The sequence below is a fragment of the Rhinoraja longicauda genome, chromosome 11, assembly GCF_053455715.1.
Source record: "Rhinoraja longicauda isolate Sanriku21f chromosome 11, sRhiLon1.1, whole genome shotgun sequence".
NCBI lineage: Eukaryota > Metazoa > Chordata > Chondrichthyes > Rajiformes > Arhynchobatidae > Rhinoraja > Rhinoraja longicauda.
The window spans coordinates 60,564,428-60,586,834 of NC_135963.1; the positions used below are offsets into that span (position 1 = coordinate 60,564,428).

The 22,407-nt window shown below is 46.0% G+C and overlaps 1 protein-coding gene across 15 annotated transcripts in view; it reads right to left on the reverse strand.

Annotated features, from left to right (window-relative positions):
• Nucleotides 1-22,407, reverse strand: part of ptprc (protein tyrosine phosphatase receptor type C) — a 174,527-nt gene that overhangs the window by 95,780 nt on the left and 56,340 nt on the right. For 4 of the 15 annotated variants that reach the window (XM_078407830.1, XM_078407827.1, XM_078407828.1 and 1 more), the window contains exons 4-7: nucleotides 15,718-15,780; nucleotides 13,819-13,884; nucleotides 9,244-9,309; nucleotides 6,122-6,187 (exon numbers count right to left, since the gene is read on the reverse strand). The exons of 2 other annotated variants lie outside the window; for them this stretch is intronic. In XM_078407830.1, coding sequence (XP_078263956.1) covers nucleotides 6,122-6,187; nucleotides 9,244-9,309; nucleotides 13,819-13,884; nucleotides 15,718-15,780 — 261 coding nt within the window. The remainder of the gene's footprint in view (nucleotides 1-6,121; nucleotides 6,188-9,243; nucleotides 9,310-13,818; nucleotides 13,885-15,717; nucleotides 15,781-22,407) is intronic. 9 more of the 15 variants (XM_078407839.1, XM_078407838.1, XM_078407835.1 and 6 more) reach the window with 4 other exon arrangements.

Genomic DNA, 22,407 nt, shown 5'->3' on the forward strand with positions numbered 1-22,407 from the left:
AATACAATATACAATATCATATCATATCATATCATATATATACAGCCGGAAACAGGCCTTTTCGGCCCACCAAGTCCGTGCCGCCCAGCGATCCCCGTACATTAACACTATCCTACACCCACTAGGGACAATTTTTACATTTACATTTACATTTACATTTACATTTACATTTACATTTACCCAGCCAATTAACCTACATACCTTTACCTACATACAATATATCTTTATTGTCATTGTACAGGGGTACAACAAGATTGGGAATGGACCTCCATTCGATGCAATAAATTAATTAGTTAATCAACAGAAATTTAGACAACCCAGAGAAACAAAATTAGAAATATTTAATATAGTATAAAATGCAAATAGGTCTGTGCCGGGTCGCTGTGTGACGTGACCATCCGAAGGAGACAGTTCATGGGGGGGGGGGGGGGCACTCAGCAGGACCGGTTAATAGCAGCTATGGCTCTGGGGATGAAGCTGTTCCTGAGTCTGGAGGTGCGGGTGTAGAAGACCTTGTAACGTCTGCTGGATGGTAGAAGTTCAAACAGACTATTGCAAAGGTGTGAGGAGTCTTTATGAATGCTGGTGGCTTTCCTGAGGCATCGTGTATTGTAGATGCCCTCCAAGACTGGTAGCTGTGTCTTGATAATCGTCTGAGCTCTGTAGACTACCCGCTGAAGAGCTTTCCTCTCCGCCTCCGTGCAGCTGTGATACCACACAGGGATGCCACGCGTTAGGATGCTCTCTGTGGTACAGCAGTAGAAGGTCGTCAGCAGCTGTTGGGACAGGCCAGTCTTTTTCGGTGTTCTTAGGAAAAACAGTCGTTGCTGCGCCTTCTTGACCAGCGCAGCGGTGTTTGTGGACCATGTTAGGTCCTCCAAAATGCGTGCCCAGAAACCTGAAGCTGGACACTCTCTCCACACTGTCTCCACACTGGATTCCCCGTTGTGTGACCTCCTGAAGTTGATGATCAGCTCCTTGGTCTTGGAGGTGTTTAGGGACAGGTTGTTATCTGAGCACCAGTCCGTCAGGTTCTGCACCTCCTCTCTGTAGTTTGTTTCATGCCCTCCACACAGCCAAAATGGTACATGATTGGTCAACAATTTTAGGCCCACTTTACTCACCATTGTCCTGGGGACCCTTTAAAACATGTTTCATTCAAATTGGTGTTATATTTTTAAAGTTAGGGAGATTTTGAAGTTTAAAAATTACCTTTCATTACGATCTTCAGCGTGTGACGTCACAATGGGACCCGCGCGAGTGGCAGCCAATGAGGGGGGGGGCAGGGAGTCGCGGCCATTAAACTGACTTGAACAAAGGTGCTCCCCCCCCCCCGGAGGACCAGCCGGCCGCTTGTCCCGGCATGCCTCGCGCCTGACCTTCCTCCCGTGGCAATGTGAGTCGCTCCCTCTCCTTTCCTCTCCCCCCTCGCCCTCGCCCTCGCCCGCACACACCCCGGGGGAGATTCCAAGCAGAAGGCAGATGGTCATCGTCCCCGTCGTCTGAATGTTCTCCTCCGTCTCCTCTAGCGCCCGCTTCAGCAGACAGCATCGCCGAGTCCCCGCTCCTGCCCGGACCCAGCACCCCAGGGAGGGGAGTGGGGGTGGGGGGAGGGGAGGGGGAAGTGGGGGTGGGGTACGGGGGATGGAATGGGTGAGTGGGGGGGTGGGGGGGATAACGAGGATTGAGTGGGGGGAGGGGGTGTGAGGATGATAGGAGGATTGAGTGGGTGGGGGTGAGGATGATAGACCAATACAGGAGAGGCTTTGGGTCCACGGCTCGCTCTGGCTGCAGCGCTGGCGCCACAGGGCGGAGGTGAGTGACACCCTCTCCCCTTCCCTGTTCCCCTCTACGAGGAATGGGCCCAACGGGTCCACTTGGTCTAGTCTGTGTACTAAAACTCTCATTTGTTTGTTTGTTTGTTTGTTCCTGAACTACAGCCAAAACGGTACACGACAGCGTGACAATGTTAGGCCCACCTTACTCACCGTCGTCCCTTTGGTGCTAATGGAAGAAGTTTCATTGACATTGGTGTTATATTTTTTAAGTTATTCACATTTTAAAGTTTAAATCTATCTCCTATGGAGGGAGGGGGGAGGGAGGGAGGAGGGGGGGGGGAGGGGTGAAAAGGGAGGATACAGGGGGTTGAGGGAGATGGAGTGGGGGGAAGGGGGAGGGAGGGGGGAGGAGGGGTGGGGGGAGGAGAGGGTGCTGCACCAATGCAGGAGAGGTTTGGGCCCAAAGGGTCCACTTGTTTTAAAAATGAAATACTTGGCTATCTCTGTGGACAACCTAAGATAGACACAAAATACTGGAGTAACTCAGCAGGACAGGCAGCATCGGTGGATAAAAGGAATGGGCGATGTTTCAGGTCGAGACCCATCTTCACATTGATAGTCAGGGGAGAGCGAGACAAGGAGATATGGAAGAGTAAGGTGTGAAAACAAGACATCAAAGGGGACAATGTTCAAGGAAAATGTAGAATAGATCATTATTAGCAAGAGGAAGATGACAACAAAGCATACAGAGATAAAATTTGATAATGGAAGGGGAGGGATGGAGAGAGAGGGAAAGCAAGGGTTACTTGAAGTTAGAGAAGTCAATGTTCATACCGCTGGGGTGTAAGCTGCCCAAGCAAAATATCAGGTGCTGTTCCTTCAATTTGTGTTGAGCCTCACTCTGATAGTGGGAGAGGCCTAGGACAGAAAGGTCAATTTGGGAATGGGATGGGGAGTTAAAGTGTTAAAGTGTTTAGCAACCGGGAGATCAGGTAGGTTTAGGCGGACAGTGGAGCTAGGCTAGTGTGTGTGTGCTTGGAGTGATCTGCTGGAAGAACAGGAGAGGGGGAACAATGTATGTCCAACATGGACATATAGAACCCATAGCCTTGAGTTTGCAAATAAACTATTAACAAACAGCTCACTCCATTCTCCTTGTAAGTGGTTGTCTGAGTGATTCTTTGGATGACAAATCGAAGTAAAACTCTCTAACCCAAAGTGAAATATCAGTATTATTCCCTGTGGGAAGGCCAGATTTCATGCAAACTAGCTTCCTGAAAATAAGAAAGGTGGAGGAGTGGAGGCTCGAAGGGATATGTGATCTGATGGAGAAACTAAACCAGGAGCAGTAACATAGGCTTTGATCGCATGTGTACGTGTTTTAGCAATGTGACCAGAAGATCTTTTGATCCAAGTGAATTGACTGAATTTAATAACATTATGGAAGGTTGGCTGAGCTAAGATTAATGCGGTTTAGCCTTGTAGTGGAGAGTTTAATTCATTGTCCTCACACTCTACCACTCCATTGATGATCGGGATGTAAAAGATGGAATATTTCCATTATAAATAGACAAGGTGGCACAGCGGTAGAGTTGCAGCCTTACTGCGCTTGCTGAGCCAGCCAGCCGAGTTTGACCCTGACTACGGGTGCTTATCAGTACAGAGTTTGTACATTCTCCCCGTGCCCCCGTGGGTTTCCTCCCATACTCCAAGACGTGCAGGTTTGTAGGTTAATTGGTTTGGTATCAATGTAAAAATTGTCCTTAGTGTGTGTTGGATAGTGTTAATGTGCGGGGATCGCTGGGCGGTGTGGACTCGGTGGGCCGAAGGTCCTGTTTCCACGCTGTATCTCTAAACTAAACTAAACAAATGGTCTCAAAATAGCCAGAATGCAGTGAAGGGACATTGAAGATGGTAGAGGGAGGCATTTCTTTAGCCAAACGGTAGTGAATCTGTGGAATTCATTGCCAAAGACAGCTGTGGAGGCCAAATCATTGGGCATTTATAAAGTGGAGATGGGTAGGTTCTTGATTGGTATGGGCATCAAGGGTTACGGGAAGAAGGTAGGAGAATGGGATTGAGAGGGAAAGATAGATCAGCCATGATTGAATGCTGGAGTAGACTCGATGGGCTGAAAGGCCTAATTCTTATCCCATGACATGACTTAACAAGAAAAGTGTTAATTGGGTACCAGGCATTAATATTGATAAAATGAAACAGTAAAAAGGTACTTATTTATATTCAATGAATAAAATAATTCTGTCCTCACTCGTGTCTCCTCGGTACTCTGCCTTTGCTCCCCATCCCCATAGTCGCAACAGAGACAGAGTCCCCCTAGTCCTCACCTTCCACCCCCTCAGCTGTCACATACAACACAAAAACCTCTGAAATGTCCGCCACCTCCAACGGGATCCCACCAATAGCCACATCTTCCCATCTCCACCCCCTTCTTCCTTCCGCAGAGACCATTCCCTCTGAAACTCCCTGGCTAACTCATCCCTTCCCACCCAAACCACCCCCTCCCCAGGTACCTTCCCCTGCAACTGCAGGAGATGCAACACCTGTCCCTATACCTCCTCCCTCGACAGTCCTTTCAGGTTATGCACCTCCTCCAACCTCATCTACTGCATCCGTTGTTCAAGATGTGGACTCTAATACATCGGCAAGATCCAACACAGGCTGGGCAATCGTTTTGCGGAACACCTTCGCTCAGCCCGATAACCAAACTTATCTCCCGGTTGCTGGACACTTCCATTCTCCTTCACACACCTTTTTCTGTCCTCGGTCTCCTCCAGGGGGTTAAATACAAATTGGAGGAACAGCATCTCATATTTCACTTGGGCAGCTTACAGACCAGTGAATATTGATTTCTCTCTCTCCAGGTAGCTCCAGCCTTTCTTCTCAATCCCTCCCCCACCCAAGTCACACTACCTTCTCATTTTCACCCTACAAACAGCTCACAATGGTCTGTTTCCTTTATCTTCATTTACTTTTTGCATATCTTTCATTCATTGTTCTTTATCTCTCCACTTCACCATCTCTATCTCTCGTTTCCCTTATCCCTAACCAGACTGAAGAAGGGTCTCGACCCGAAACGCCACCCATTCCTTCTCTCCAGAGATGCTGCCTGTCCCACAGAGTTACTCCAGCTTTTTGTGTCTATCTTCAGTTTAAACCAGCATCTGCAGTTCCTTCCTACACAAAGTAGTTCTGCTAGTGGATGTGTTCTATAAGAAACCTGTTGTTCAAATGTTCACATGTGGGACTAATAACACCTGGCTGCTGGATCATTTATAAAACCCACACTCTCACTCTGCTAACTCAGTGAAAGGAAGCACACCACAGGCGGTTTTCCAGGATAAAGTCGAGCACACTACCTGCAGACTACATGCATTTTGTTGGAACACAACAAATATGAAGAGTGCAGAGCAAGGATAATCAAGCAGAGAAGACGTTCCAAGCAATAAAGGTGCAGTCTGGTGAGAAACATCGGAATTTGCAGGCAAAACATACTTAGATCTGCAGTGTGTGTTGCTGGAGCCATGCTGGTGGATGTGAGTGAGGAGGTGCCTACATCAAGATACAGTAATGCATGCCACAATTAAACTTCAAACGCTATTCTTCTCAGGTTTCTGCTGTGAAATGAAGCAATATTGCTCCATCTCTCAGTCGGCTGCTATGGACCACCAGGTACAATTAGTCTGCACTAACCCAGCCATGCTGCTGAGAAAGATCCAGGCCATTAGGTAAAAGTAATCACACCATACAGTGATGCAGCAGGTAGAGTTGCTGTCTCACAGCACCAGAGACGCAGGTTTGATCCTGACCTCAGGAGTTGTCTGCAGAGTTTGAATGCTTTCCCTGGGTTCCTCCAGATGCTCCGATTTCCTCCCACATCTCAAAGACGTGCGGGATTGTAGGTTGGTTGGCCATCTGTACATTACTCCTGGTGTGCAGGGAGTGGATGAGAAAATGGGATAACATAGAACTGATGTGATGCCAGTGTGGACGTGGTGAGCCAAACGACCTGTTTCAATGTGTCTCTAAACTCTAAGCATGGACTTCTGGGCAAGAACAATGAAATGTTTATCTTTTTTACCCCATTATTTGAGGGAGGAGAAAAGACTGCATCACAAGACCCAAAGGAGCGCCAAAGAGGCTAAAAACTCATTTAATTTGTGGTCACAAAAGAAATTGCAATTGCCCTTAATTTATATGTTTGAATGTTCTAAAGACAACTCTCTCTAATAACATTCTATTTAGCATTCAGCAAAGTAAACTACAGAGACGTGTTGACACCCATTTTGATTTTGAGGGAGTTTAGGGTTTCTCTATGGATATACCTGAAGATGTTGTGAGTGAAGTAGTCACTGATGAAGCGGTGCTGGTGGGAGTGAGTGATGAGTGATCTGTTGGGAGAACACAAGTGTGAGGAGTGACGCAGACACAGACTAGCTCGGCCACTGCCTGACAAGACATGCCTTCCACCATTTTGTAGATGTAGCCCAGCCCATCACACACACTTCACTTCAAACCATTGACTCCATCCACACTTCACGCTGCCTCGGAACAGCAGCCGACACAGTCAAAGGCTTGTCCAATCCCACCTGTCCCTTTGACTGCTCTCACTTTCTCCACGTACAAGGTGTAGCCATTGGCACTTGTCTGGGCCCCAGCTATGCCTGCCTTTTTGCCAGTTACGTCGAGCAGTCCTTGTTCCAGATGTACACTGGCCCCGTCCCCCAACTCTTTCCCTGCAACATCGACGACTGCATCTGGGCAGCCTCCTGCACCCCTGCAGAACTCACACATTCATTTCATTAACTTCACCACTAACTTCCACCATGTCCTCAAATTCACCTGGACTTTCTCTGACACCTCTCCCCCTTTCGTGATTACACAGTCTGCATCACAGGAGACAGACCATTGACTTGACTACAAACCTACTGACTCCCACAGTTATCTGGATTATACCTCCTCCCAGCCTCGAGTCATAGAGTGATACAGTGTGGAAACAGGCCCTTCGGCCCAACTTGCCCACACCGGCCGACATGTCCCAACTACACTAGTCCCACCTACCTGCATTTGCCCATATCCCACCAAACCTGTCCAATCCATGTACCTGTCTAAATGTTTATTAAACATTGCGATAGTCCCTGCAACTACCTCCTCTGGCAGCTTGTTCCATACACCCACCACCCTGTGTGTGAAAATGTTATCCCTCAGATTCCTGTTAAATCTTTCCCACTTCACCTAAAACATGTCCTCTGGTCCTCGATTCCCCTACTCTGGGTAGGAGATTCTACCTGGTCTATTCCTCTCATGATGTTAGACACCTCTATAAGTTCGCCCCTCATCCTCCTGTGCTCCAAGGAATAGAGTCCCAGCCTACTCAACCTCTCCCTGTACCTGAGGCCCTCGAGTCCTGGCTACATAAATCTTCTCTGTACTCTTTCCAGCTTGACAACATCTTTCCTCTAACATGGTGCCCAGAATTGAACTGAACCAAGCTCACCAACATCTTATATAACTGCAACATTACCTCCCAACTTCTATACTTATCATATCATATATATACAGTCGGAAACAGGCCTTTTCAGCCCTCCAAGTCCGTGCCGCCCAGCGATCCCCGTACATTAACACTATCCTACACCCACTAGGGACAATGTTTGTTTTTTTTGTTTTTTTGGTTTTTTTTACATTTACCCAGTCAATTAACCTACATACCTGTACGTCTTTGGAGTGTGGGAGGAAACCGAAGATCTCGGAGAAAACCCACGCAGGTCACGGGGAGAACGTACAAACTCCTTACAGTGCAGCACCCGTAGTCAGGATCGAACCTGAGTCTCCGGCGCTGCATTCGCTGTAAAGCAGCAACTCTACCGCTGCCCTACCGTGCCGCCCTACTTAATACTCTGGCGGATGAAGGTCAATGTGCCAAAAGCCATTTTGACCAGCCCATCTCCTGCGACTCCAACTTCAATGAACTATACACCTGCACTCCTGGGTACCCTCTGCTCTACAACAGTCCCCAGAGCCCTACCATTACCTGTGTAGGTCCTGCTCATTTTAGACTTCCCAAAATGTAACAGCTCACATTTCTCTGTATTAAATTCCATCAACCATTCCTCAGCCCACCTGGCCAATCAATCAAGATCCTGCTGCAATTTTTCACAACCATCTTCACTATCTGCAAAACCACCCATTTATGTATCATCTGCACACTTGCTAATCTTGCCACGTATGTTCACATCCAAATCATTGATATGGATGGAAAACAACAATGGGCCAAGTACCAAACCCTGAGGCACGCCACTCATCACACCACGAGCATCTTGTAAATACACTATTCCCTACTCTCAATTCCTCCGTCTCTACCGCATCTGTTTTCAAGATGTCACTTTCCATTCTCGGACATCTATGAGGTACAATTATTCTGCAGTAACCCGGCCACACTGCTGAGAAAGATCCAGGCCATTGGGTAAATGTAATCACACCATACACTCAGGTAGCACAGTGATGCAGCAGGTAGAGTTGCTGTCTCACAGCACCAGAGACGCAGGTTTGATCCTGACCTCAGGAGTTATCTGTGCGGAGTTTGAATACTTTCCCTGTGACCACGTGGGTTTCCTCCAGATGCTCCGGTTTCCTCCCACATCTCAAAGACGTGCGGGATTGTAGGTTGGTTGGCCCTCTGTACATTGCTCCTGGTGTGCAGGGAGTGGATGAGAAAATGGGATAACAGAGAACTGGTGTGATGGCCAGTGTGGACTTGGTGAGCCAAAGGACCTGTTTCAACGTGTCTTTAAACTCTAAGCATGGACTTCTGGGCAAGAACAATGAAATGTTGTCTTTTTTACCCCATTATTCGAGGGACCCAAAGGAGAACCAAGAGGCTAAAAACTCATTTAATCTGTGGTCACAAAAGAAATTGGAATTGGCCTTAATATATATGTTTGAATGTTCTAAAGACAACTGGCATCCTCTAACAACATTCTATTTGGCATTCACCAACATATTCTTTTTTTGGCAACTTAACATCCAAGTTGTGATAAAAACCTTCTTTTGCAATTTCCATCAAAGAAACACAATCGAAGAAAATAGATTGCCTCGGTCTGAATGGCTGCTGCCTGATATTGTTATAGCTCTTCACTGTACCTGTACACGTGACAATAAACTACACTGAACAGTTGGGAGTTTGTACATTCTCCCTGTGACCCCCACGGGTTTTCTCCAGGTGCTCGAGTTTCCTCCTAAATTCCAATAATGTACTGGTCCGTAGGTTAATTGGCTTCTGTACATTGTAAATTGTCCCTCGCGTGTAGGATAGTGTCAGATCGCTGGTCTGCATGGGTGGTGGGCCGAAGGGCCTGTTTCCACACGGTATCACTAAAATTCAAACCACAGAGACGTGTTGACACCCATTTTGATTTTGAGAGAGTTTAGGGTTTCTCTGTGGATATACCTGAAGATGTTGTGAGTGAAGTAGTCACTGATGAAGCGGTGCTGGTGGGAGTGAGTGATGAGTGATCTGTTGGGAGAACACAAGTGTGAGGAGTGACGCAGACACAGACTAGCTCGGCCACTGCCTGACAAGACATGCCTTCCACCATTTTGTAGATGTAGCCAGCCCATCACACACACTTGACATCAAACCATTGACTCCATCCACACTTCACGCTGCCTCGGAAAAGCAGCCGACACAGTCAAAGGCTTGTCCAATCCCACCTGTCCCTTTGACTGCTCTCACTTTCTCCACGTACAAGGTGTAGCCATTGGCACTTGTCTGGGCCCCAGCTATGCCTGCCTTTTTGCCAGTTACGTCGAGCAGTCCTTGTTCCAGATGTACACTGGCCCCGTCCCCCAACTCTTTCCCTGCAACATCGACGACTGCATCGGGGCAGCCTCCTGCACCCCTGCAGAACTCACACATTCATTTCATTAACTTCACCACTAACTTCCACCATGTCCTCAAATTCACCTGGACTTTCTCTGACACCTCTCCCCCTTCCTGATTACACAGTCTGCATCACAGGAGACAGACCATTGACTGACGTCGACAACAAACTACTGACTCCCACAATTATCTGGATTGAGGCTCCTCCCAGCCTCAAGTCATTGAGTGATACTGTGTGGAAACAGGCCCTTCGGCCCAACTTGCCCACCCTGGCCAACATGTCCCAACTACACTAGTCCCACCTACCTGCATTTGCCCATATCCCACCAAACCTATCCTATCCATGTACCTGTCTAACTGTTTATAAAACATTGTGATAATCCCTGCAACTACCTCCTCTGGCAGCTTGTTCCATACACCCACCACCCTTTGTGTGAAAATGTTATCCCTCAGAATCCTGTTAAATCTTTCCCACTTCACCTAAAACATGTCCTCTGTTCCTCGATTCCCCAACTCTGGGCAGGAGATTCTGTGCACCTACCTGATCTATTCCTCTCACGATGTTAGACACCTCTATAAGTTCACCCCTCATCCTCCTGTGCTCCAAGGAATAGAGTCCCAGCCTACTCAACCTTTCCCTATAGCTGAAGCCCTCGAGTCCTGGCTATATCTTTATAAATCTTCTCTGTACTCTTTCCAGCTTGACAACATCTTTAGACAATAGACAATAGACAATAGGAGTAGGCCATTCGGCCCTTTGAGCCAGCAGCACCATTGAATGTGATCATGGCTGATCATTCTCAATCAGTACCCCGTTCCTGCCTTCTCCCCATACCCCCTGACTCCTCTATCCTTAAGAGCTCTATCTAGCTCTCTCTTGAATGCATTCAGAGAATTGGCCACCACTGCCTTCTGAGGCAGTGAATTGCACAGATTTACAACTCTCTGACTGAAAAAGTTTTTCCTCATCTCCGTTCTAAATGGCCTACCACTTATTCTTAAACTGTGGCCCCTGGTTCTGGACTCCCCCAACATTGGGAACATGTTTCCTTCCTCGAACCTGTCCAACCCCTTAATAATCTTATATGTTTCGATAAGATTCTCTTATTCTTCTAAATTCAAGTGTATACAAGCCTAGCCGCTCCAGTCTTTCAACATATGACAGACCTGCCATTCCGGGATTTAACCTAGTAAACCTATGCTGCATGCCCTCAATAGCAGGAATATCCATCCTCAAATTTGAAGACCAAAACTGCACACAGTACTCCAGGTGCGGTCTCACTAGGGCCCTATACAACTGCGGAAGGACCTCTTTGCTCCTATATTCAACTCCTCTTGTTATGAAGGCCAACATACCATTGGCTTTCTTCACTGCCTGCTGTACCTGCATGCTTCCTTTCAGTGACTGATGCACTCGGACACCAGATCTCGTTGTACGTCCCCTTTTCCTAACTTGACACCATTCAGATAATAATCTGCCTTCTTATTCTTATTAAACTGCATCTGCCATGCATCCGCCCACTCACACAACCTGTCCAAGTCACCCTGCAACCTCATAGCATCTTCCTCACAGTTCACACTACCACCCAGGTTTGTATCATCTGCAAATTTGCTAATGGTACTTTTAATCCCTTCATCCAAATCATTAATGTATATTGTAAATAGCTGCAGTCCCAGCACCGAGCCTTGTGGTACCCCACTAGTCACTGCCTGCCATTCTGAAGGGATCCATATACTCTTTGCTTTCTGTCTGTCAACCAATTTTCTATCCATGTCAGTACCCTACCCCTAATACCATGTGCTCTAATTTTGCCCACTAATCTCCCACGTGGGATCTTGTCGAAGGCTTTCTGAAAGTCGAGGTACACCACATCCACCGGCTCTCCCCTATCAATTTTCCTAGTTACATCCTCAAAAAATTCCAGAAGATTATTCAAGCATGATTTCCCCTTCGTAAATCCATGCTGACTCAGAATAATCCTGTTACTGCTATCCAAATGCTCCGCAATTTTGTCTTTTATAATTGACTCCAGCATCTTCCCCACCACTTTCCTCTAACGTGGTGTCCAGAATTGAACTGAACTGCCACATTACCTCCCAACTTCTATACTTAATACTCTGGCGGATGAAGGTCAATGTGCCAAAAGACATTTTGGCCAGCCCATCTCCTGCGACTCCACCTTCAAGGAACAATGCACCTGCACTCCTGGATACTCTCTGCTCTACAACAGTCCCCAGAGCCCTACCATTACCTGTGTAGGTCCTGCTCATTTTAGACTTCCCAAACTGCAACAGCTCACATTTCTCTGTATTAAATTCCATCAACCATTCCTCAGCCCACCTGGCCAATCAATCAAGATCCTGCTGCAATTTTTCACAACCATCTTCACTATCTGCAAAACCACCCATTTTTGTATCATCTGCACACTTGCTAATCTTGCCACGTATGTTCACATCCAAATCATTGATATGGATGGAAAACAACAATGGGCCAAGCACCAAACCCTGAGGCACGCCACTCATCACACCACGAGCATCTTGTAAATACACTATTCCCTACTCTCAATTCCTCCGTCTCTACCGCATCTGTTTTCAAGATGTCACTTTCCATTCTCGGACATCTATGAGGTACAATTATTCTGCAGTAACCCGGCCACACTGCTGAGAAAGATCCAGGCCATTGGGTAAATGTAATCACACCATACACTCAGGTAGCACAGTGATGCAGCAGGTAGAGTTGCTGTCTCACAGCACCAGAGACGCAGGTTTGATCCTGACCTCAGGAGTTATCTGTGCGGAGTTTGAATACTTTCCCTGTGACCACGTGGGTTTCCTCCAGATGCTCCGGTTTCCTCCCACATCTCAAAGACGTGCGGGATTGTAGGTTGGTTGGCCCTCTGTACATTGCTCCTGGTGTGCAGGGAGTGGATGAGAAAATGGGATAACAGAGAACTGGTGTGATGGCCAGTGTGGACTTGGTGAGCCAAAGGACCTGTTTCAACGTGTCTTTAAACTCTAAGCATGGACTTCTGGGCAAGAACAATGAAATGTTGTCTTTTTTACCCCATTATTCGAGGGACCCAAAGGAGAACCAAGAGGCTAAAAACTCATTTAATCTGTGGTCACAAAAGAAATTGGAATTGGCCTTAATATATATGTTTGAATGTTCTAAAGACAACTGGCATCCTCTAACAACATTCTATTTGGCATTCACCAACATATTCTTTTTTTGGCAACTTAACATCCAAGTTGTGATAAAAACCTTCTTTTGCAATTTCCATCAAAGAAACACAATCGAAGAAAATAGATTGCCTCGGTCTGAATGGCTGCTGCCTGATATTGTTATAGCTTTTCACTGTACCTGTACACGTGACAATAAACTAAACTGGATTGTTCGGAGTTTGTACATTCACCCTCTGACCCCCATGGGTTTTCTAATATTTGAACTTCAGGTGTCCACAGGAAATGTGTAAATAATGGAACCGTTTAAACTGCTGCCACAAGTAGCTACTGTTGGATGATGGAATGAGATTGTCAAAGCTGTATCTCATGGTTTTACTGTCATTCATTCCACATCTGATACAGTCCACATTACACATTTGTGGGAGGCACAGTGGAGCAGTGAGAGAGTTGCTGCATTACTGTGCCAGAGACCCAGGTTCCATCCTGACTATGGGTTCTGTTTGTTCTATCCTTAATCAGACTTTATTGGCTTTACTTTGCATTAAATGTTATTCCCTTATCATGCATCTATACACTGTAAATGGCTCGATTGTAATCATGTATCGCCTTTCTGCTGACTGGTTAGCACACACCATAAGCTCTTCACTGTACCTCGGTACACGTGACAATAAACTACACTGAACAGTTGGGAGTTTGTACATTCTCCCTGTGACCCCCACGGGTTTTCTCCAGGTGCTCGAGTTTCCTCCTAAATTCCAATAATGTACTGGTCCGTAGGTTAATTGGCTTCTGTACATTGTAAATTGTCCCTCGCGTGTAGGATAGTGTCAGATCGCTGGTCTGCATGGGTGGTGGGCCGAAGGGCCTGTTTCCACACGGTATCACTAAAATTCAAACCACAGAGACGTGTTGACACCCATTTTGATTTTGAGAGAGTTTAGGGTTTCTCTGTGGATATACCTGAAGATGTTGTGAGTGAAGTAGTCACTGATGAAGCGGTGCTGGTGGGAGTGAGTGATGAGTGATCTGTTGGGAGAACACAAGTGTGAGGAGTGACGCAGACACAGACTAGCTCGGCCACTGCCTGACAAGACATGCCTTCCACCATTTTGTAGATGTAGCCCAGCCCATCACACACACTTGACATCAAACCATTGACTCCATCCACACTTCACGCTGCCTCGGAAAAGCAGCCGACACAGTCAAAGGCTTGTCCAATCCCACCTGTCCCTTTGACTGCTCTCACTTTCTCCACGTACAAGGTGTAGCCATTGGCACTTGTCTGGGCCCCAGCTATGCCTGCCTTTTTGCCAGTTACGTCGAGCAGTCCTTGTTCCAGATGTACACTGGCCCCGTCCCCCAACTCTTTCCCTGCAACATCGACGACTGCATCGGGGCAGCCTCCTGCACCCCTGCAGAACCCACACATTCATTTCATTAACTTCACCACTAACTTCCACCATGTCCTCAAATTCACCTGGACTTTCTCTGACACCTCTCCCCCTTTCCTGATTACACAGTCTGCATCACAGGAGACAGACCATTGACCGACGTCGACTACAAACTACTGACTCCCACAATTATCTGGAGCATACCTCCACCCAGCCTCAAGTCATACAGTGATACTGTGTGGAAACAGGCCCTTCGGCCCAACTTGCCCACCCCGCCAACATGTCCCAACTACACTAGTCCCACCTACCTGCATTTGCCCATATCCCACCAAACCTGTCCTATCCATGTACCTGTCTAACTGTTTATTAAACATTGCGATAGTCCCTGCAACTACCTCCTCTGGCAGCTTGTTCCATACACCCACCACCCTTTGTGTGAAAATGTTTATCCCTCAGAATCCTATTAAGTCTTTCCCACTTCACCTAAAACATTTCTTCTGGTCCTTGATTCCCCTACTTTGGGCAAGAGATTCTTGCATCTACCCAATCTATTCTTCTCATGATTTTATACACCTCTATAAGATCACCCCTCATCTCCTACGTTCCGAGGAATTTGCACTTCACCTCCCATTTCTCTGTATTAAATTCCATCAACCATTCTTCAAACCACCTGGCCAATCGATCCACTTCGTGCTGCAATTTTTCACAACCATCTTCACTATCTGCAATATCACTCACTTTTGGATCATCTGCAACCTTGCTAATCGTTCCATGATATGGATGATAAACAGCACCGAACCCTGAGGCACATCATTAGTCACACCACTAGCATCTTGTACACCTCTATAAGATCACCCCTCATCCCCCTAAGCCTAGAAAATAGGTGCAGGAATATGCTATTCGGCCCTTCGAGCCAGCACCGCCATTCAATATGATCATGGCAAATCATCTAAAATCAGTACCCCGTTACAGATTTTTCCTCTTATCCCTGGATTCCTTTAGCCCTAAGAGCTAAACCTAACTCTCTCTTGAAAACATCCAGTGAATTGGCCTCCACTGCCGTCTGTGGCGGAGAATTCCACAGATTCACAATCTCTGGGTGAAAACGTTTTTCCTCATCTCAGTCCTAAATGGCACAGTCCTTATTCTTAAACTGTGACCTCTGGTTCTGGACTCTCCCGAAATCGGGAACATCTTTCCTGCATCTAGCATGTCCAATCCTTTAAGAATTTTATATGTTTCTATAAGATCCCCTCTCATTTTTCTAAATTCCAGTGAATACAGCCCAGTCGACCCATTCTTTCATCATTGTTAATCCTTTCCACATCAAGTGGTGGCATGGTTCTCCATTCAGGATGAGGGCAACATCGAGCTTTATCCCCACTCCCTTTCATGCCGCTTGTTCTGGGGAATGCGGGGCTATTGTGTTTACAGCCTGGAGGTGTGTCACTGATGGTGGGATACGTACTTGCGGTTGATGCTTGTGTGCTTGGTGTAGTAGTCACTGATGCCGTCGTGCTGCTTTTGTTTGCTATTGGATGAAATTGAAGGATTTTAAGATGAGAATCAAATGTGCATTGGGCAAAAATAACTTGGCCTGTCACACAAATGTGCATTGGGCAAAAATAACGGCCTGTCACACTCAAAAACACTTATGCCATCTTCACATTTTCACCTATTGAAAAAGAATGGGCATTCTCTCTTGACCATTTACTTACCCAGATTGCCCTGCCTTGGTTTGATAATAGTTGAACTTGTTTGTAATGCTGTTACCCACAGTTGTACCTTGTTCAACTCCAAGGAAGACAGATCCTTCCAATTTCTAATGTTATAAAAAGCAGTGAGATGCTGTTCAGAAAGAAGTGTCACACACCATAAAACGTTGCTGCCAAACGCAGGGTTGGAAGAGTTCTAATCAAGTACCTGTCAATTTCCACCTTAAAAACACCCATTGACGGCTTCCACAGCCGTCTGTGGCAATGAATTCCACAGATTCACCACCCTCTGCCTAAAGAAATTCCTCTTCATCTCCTTTTGAAAAGAACGTCGTTTTATTTGGAGGCTGTGTCCTCTGGTCCTAGACGCCCCACTAGTGGAAACATCCTCTCCGCATCCACTCAATGCAGATTTAATGTTGTTAGGATTAGGCATTGGGTGTGGGAGAAAATGGAAGATCTGCACAGTTTTCTGTACATTCTGTACATGACCATTCAACCAAACATCACCGACACACATGTATTCTGTACATTCTATACATGACCATTCAACCAAACATCACCGACATAAATGTTTTGTTCCCTTAGGGAGTCCCCATTCCCATTGGGAAAGAAAGTTACATTAAAATTGCTTTTAGACAATACAAGCTACTCTGAAAACACATTGACTGAATTTTGGTGAATCTTGTCCAACAAAGAAATGGTGGTAATTGAGACTGAAATTGTTACCTGATTGTGCAGGAAGTTAGGAAGGTTTTATAACTGTTGGTTATAAAACAGGGCCAGGGCCAATGTAAGGTCAGGGCCAATAGTGACCGGTGTGAGAGGGGAGGTGAATACGGAAATTAAAGTGTTGTATTTAAATGCGCGAAGTATAAGAAATAAAGTGGATGAGCTTGAGGCTCAGTTAGACATTGGCAAGTATGATGTTGTGGGAATCACAGAGACATGGCTACAAGAGGACCAGGGCTGGGAACTGAATATTCAGGGGTACACAACGTATAGAAAAGACAGACAGGTGGGCAGAGGGGGTGGGGTCGCTCTGTTGGTGAGGAATGATATTCACTCCCTTGCAAGGGGTGACATAGAATCAGGAGATGTAGAACCAGTATGGGTAGAAATGAGGAATTGTAAGGGTAAAAAGACCCTAATGGGAGTTATCTACAGGCCTCCACACAGTAGCCTCGACATAGGGTGCAAGTTGAATCAAGAGCTAAAATTGGCATGTCGCAAATGTAATACTACGGTTGTTATGGGAGATTTCAACATGCAGGTAGACTGGGAAAATCAGGTTGGTAATGGACCCCAGGAAAGAGAGTTTATGGAGTGTCTCCGAGATGGATTCTTAGAACAGCTTGTACTGGATCCTACTAGGGAGAAGGCAATTCTGGATTTAGTGTTGTGTAATGAACCTGATCTGATAAGGGGACTCGAGGTAAAAGAGCCATTAGGATGCAGTGATCACAATATGATAGGTTTTACTCTACAAATTGAGAGGGAGAAGGGAAAATTGGAGGTGTCAGTATTACAGTATAGCAAAGGTGATTACAGAGGCATGAGGCAGGAGCTAGCCAGAATTGACTGGAAGGAGGCCCTAGCAGGGAAGATGGTGGAACAGCAATGGCAGGTATTCCTGGGAATAATGCAGAAGTTGCAGGATCAATTTATCCCAAAGAGGAAGAAAGATTCCAAGGGGAGTAAGAGGCACCCGTGGCTGACAAGGGAAGTCAAGGACAGCATAAAAATAAAAGAGCAGAAGTACAACAAAGCAAAGAAGAGTGGGAAGACAGAGGATTGGGACTCTTTTAAAGAGCAACAGAAGATGACTAAGAAGGCAATACGGGGAGAAAAGATGAGGTACGAGGGTAAACTAGCCAATAATATAAAGGAGGATAATAAAAGCTTTTTTAGGTATGTAAAGAGAAAAAAAATAGTCAAGGCTAATGTGGGTCCCTTGAAGACAGAAGCGGGGGAATTTATTATAGGAAACAAGGAAATGGCAGATGAGTTGAACCGGTACTTTGGATCTGTCTTCACTAAGGAAGATACAAACAATCTCCCAGATGTTCTAGTGGCCAGAGATCCTAGGGTGACGGAGGAACTGAAGGAAATCCACATTAGGCAGGAAATGGTGTTGGGTAGACTGATGGGACTGAAGGCTGATAAATCCCCAGGGCCTGATGGTCTGCATCCCAGGGTACTTAAGGAGGTGGCGCTAGAAATTGTGGACGCATCGGTGATCATTTTCCAATGTTCTATAGATTCAGGATCAGTTCCTGTGGATTGGAGGGTAGCTAATGTTGTCCCACTTTTTAAGAAAGGAGGGAGAGAGAAAACGGGAAATTATAGACCAGTTAGTCTGACATCAGTGGTGGGGAAGATGTTGGAGTCAATTATAAAAGACGAAATTGCGGAGCATTTGGATAGTAGTAACAGGATTGTTCCAAGTCAGCATGGATTTACGAAGGGGAAATCATGCTTGACTAATCTTCTGGATTTCTTTGAGGATGTAACCAGGAAAATTGACTGGGGAGAGCCGGTGGATGTAGTGTACCTTGACTTTCAGAAAGCCTTTGACAAGGTTCCACATAGGAGATTAGTGGGCAAAATTAGAGCACATAGTATTGGAGGTAGGGTACTGACATGGATAGAAAATTGTTTGACAGACAGAAAGCAAAGAGTGGGGATAAATGGGTCGCTTTCAGAATGGCAGGCAGTAACTAGTGGGGTACCGCAAGGCTCGGTGCTGGGACCGCAGCTATTTACAATATACATTAATGACTTGGATGAAGGGATTAAAAGTACCATTAGCAAATTTGCAGATGGGTGGCAGTGTGAACTGTGAGGAAGATGCTATGAGGTTGCAGGGTGACTTGGACAGGTTGTGTGAGTGGGCGGATGCATGGCAGATGCAGTTTAATGTGGATAAGTGTGAGGTTATCCACTTTGGTGGTAAGAATAGGAAGGCAGAGTATTATCTGAATGGTGTCAAGTTAGGAACAGGGGACGTACAACGAGATCTGGGTGTCCTAGTGCATCAGTCACTGAAAGGAAGCATGCAGGTACAGCAGGCAGTGAAGAAAGCCAATGGAATGTTGGCCTTCATAACAAGAGGAGTTGAGTATAGGAGCAAAGAGGTCCTTCTGTGTACAGGGCCCTAGTGAGACCGCACCTGGAGTACTGTGTGCAGTTTTGGTCTCCAAATTTGAGGAAGGATATTCTTGCTATTGAGGGCGTGCAGCGTAGGTTTACTAGGTTAATTCCCGGAATGGCGGGACTATCATATGTTGAAAGACTGGAGCGACTAGGCTTGTATACACTTGAATTTAGAAGGATGAGAGAAGATCTTATCGAAATGTATAAGATTATTAAGGGGTTGGACACGTTAGAGGCAGGAAACATGTTCCCAATGTTGGGGGAGTCCAGAACAAGGGGCCACAGTTTAAGAATAAGGGGTAGGCCATTTAGAACTGAGATGAGGAAAAACTTTTTCAGTCAGAGAGTTGTGAATCTGTGGAATTCTCTGCCTCAGAAGGCAGTGGAGGCCAATTCTCTGAATGCATTCAAGAGAGAGCTGGATAGAGCTCTTAAGGATAGCGGATTCAGGTGGTATGGGGAGAAGGCAGGAACGGGGTACTGATTGAGAATGATCAGCCATGATCACATTGAATGGCGGTGGTGGCTCGAAGGGCCGAATGGCCTCCTCCTGCACCTATTGTCTATTGTCTATTGTCTATTGTTGTGTTCATTGCAGTGTTTCATCCAAACTCCCTGAAGCACATCTATTTGTTTTAGTTAAAATCCTACCTATTTCCTCGGATCCATTGCGAGAATTAGCATCATCCAGGACTGGAACTGTTAGCTTGTATTCGAGCACCAATGTAGTCTGAACTTGCAATGCAACAGTGACACTAATCCATAACATTACCATCACAATTATTTGAGTAGGCTGGGACTCTATTCCTTGGAGCACAGGAAGATGAGGGGTGATTTCATGGAGGTATAACATCATGGGATGAACAGATCAGGTAGGTGCACGGTTTCTTACCCACAGTAGGTGAATCGAGGACCAGGGGACACAGGTTTAAGGTGAAGATTTAATAGAAATCTGAGGGGTAATCTTTTCACACAAAGTGGTGGTGGGTGTGTGGAACAAGCTGCCAGAGGAGGTAGTTGAGGCAGGGATTACTGCAACATTTAAGAAACATTGAAGCTGGTGCTGGGAGAGGACAGGTTTAGAGCCATTTGGGCCAAGTGCAGGCAGGTGGGACTAGTGTAGCTGGGATATGTTGGTCAGTGTAGGCAAGTTGGGCCGAAGGGCCTGTTTCCACGCTGTATCACTTCTATGACTCTGTTTGCCAACAATTATTTACATCTGTTAGCCATTAATAATATCTCTGCAAGAGCCTCTGCAATTCCTTCCCAAGCACCCCACAAGGTATGAAGATCCCTCCTAATTCCCCTTCTTCAGGGTAGGGAAATCATGAACCAGAGGACATGGGTTAGATGAACCATTTAATAGGAACCTGAGGGGCAACCTTTTCTCACAGAGGGTGGTGGGTATATGGAACGATCTGCCAGGGCAGTTGAGGCAAGTGCAATAACAACATTTAAAAGACATTAGGATAGGAACGGTTTAGAGGGAAATGGACCAAAGGTGGCCATATGAGACAAGATTAGATGGTCCATCTTAGTCAGCATGGACATCGTTGGGCTGAAGAGCCTGTTTCCATGCGGTATGAGTCTATGAATGTGACATCCAACATTCACAGGGGTTAGAGGCAAGAGGCATCTGTATCATTACATGTTACTTCCAACAATGGGTGATGGTCTTCAGGTTCTCATAGGTTCAGAAGATGTAGGAGGAGAATTAGGCCGTGGTGGTACAGCAGTCGAGTCATAGAGTGGTACAGCACTGAAACAGGCCCTTCGGCCAAACTTGCCCATGACCACCAACATGTTCCATCTACACTAGTCCAACCTGCCTTCATTTGGACCATATCCCTCCAAACCTGTCCTATCCATGTACCTGTCTAATTGTTTCTTAAACATTGCAATAGTCTTTGCCTCAACTACCTCCTCTGGCAGCTTGTTCCATATACCCACCACCCTTTGTGTGAAAAAGTTACCCCTCAGATTCCTATTAAATCTTTCCCCCTTCATCTTAAACCTATGTCCTCTGGTTCTCGATTCCCCTACTCTGGGCAAGAGACTCTGTGCATCTACCCGATCTATTCCTCTCATGATTATATACACCTCTATAAGATCCCCCCTCACCCTTCTGAACTCCGGGGAATAGTGTCCCAGCTAACTCAACCTCTCCCTATAGCTCACACCCTTTAGTCCTGGCAGCATCCTCATAAATTTTCACTGTACCTTTTCCAACTTGACATCTTTCCTGTAACACCGTGCCCATAATGCTATAAATTGAATACAATGCTATAAATGTGGCCCCACCAATGTCTTATATAACTGCAACATGACCTCCCAACTTCTATGCTAAATATTCTGACTGATGAAAGCTTTTTGACTACTCCATCTACTGTGACGTCACCTTCAAGGAACCATGCACCTGCAATCCCAGATCCCTCCGATCTACACACACCCCAGAGCCCTCCCATTCACAGTGTAGGTCCTGCCCATGTTAGACTTTCCAAAATGCAACACCTCAAGTTTCCCTGTATTAAATTCCATCAACTATTCCAATCGATCAAGATCCTGCTGCAATTTTTGGCATCCATCTTCACTATCTGCAAAACCACCCACTTTTGTATATTCTGTAAACTTGCTAATCTTGCCGTGTGCGCTGTCATCCAAGTTGCTGCCTCACAGCGCCAGGGCTCCGTCTGTGTGGATTTTGTACGTTCTCCCTGTGACCATGTGGGCTTCCTCCAGGTGCTTTAGTTTCATCCCACATCCCAAAGAAGTGCAGGTTTGTAGGTTAATTGGCTCCTGTAAATTGTTTCTAGTGTGAGGAGGACTTGGTGGTGTGAAGGGTCTGTTTCCACCCTGTATCTCTAAACTAAACTAAAAAAGTCAACCTATTGAGTCTGTTCTGTGAATAAGCCTGAAGAAGCTGATGGTGAATAAGGTCTTCAAAAGATCATTGACTCCCCATGTGAGACTGTGGAAGCAATCCATGGGTTAGGGTGGCCGTGGAAAATATCTAAAGTAGAGTTCTTAACTTCATGGTTATGTAGTCACATTGGAAGCCAACTGTGGCAAACTATTAAACAACCTGAAACAGATTCACTTCGGACCAGAGCATTAACTAATTACATCAACAAAGCATGTTGAACAAATAGTTGTGTAGATGGCCAATTGGTTTTGATATAATACCCATTATTATTTTTTTACACAAATCGTTATTTGCAAATCTGTTATTTGCCGACTGTCCTCTATCTTCATTTTTGTTTACATTCATGAAAAACTGGAATTAAACA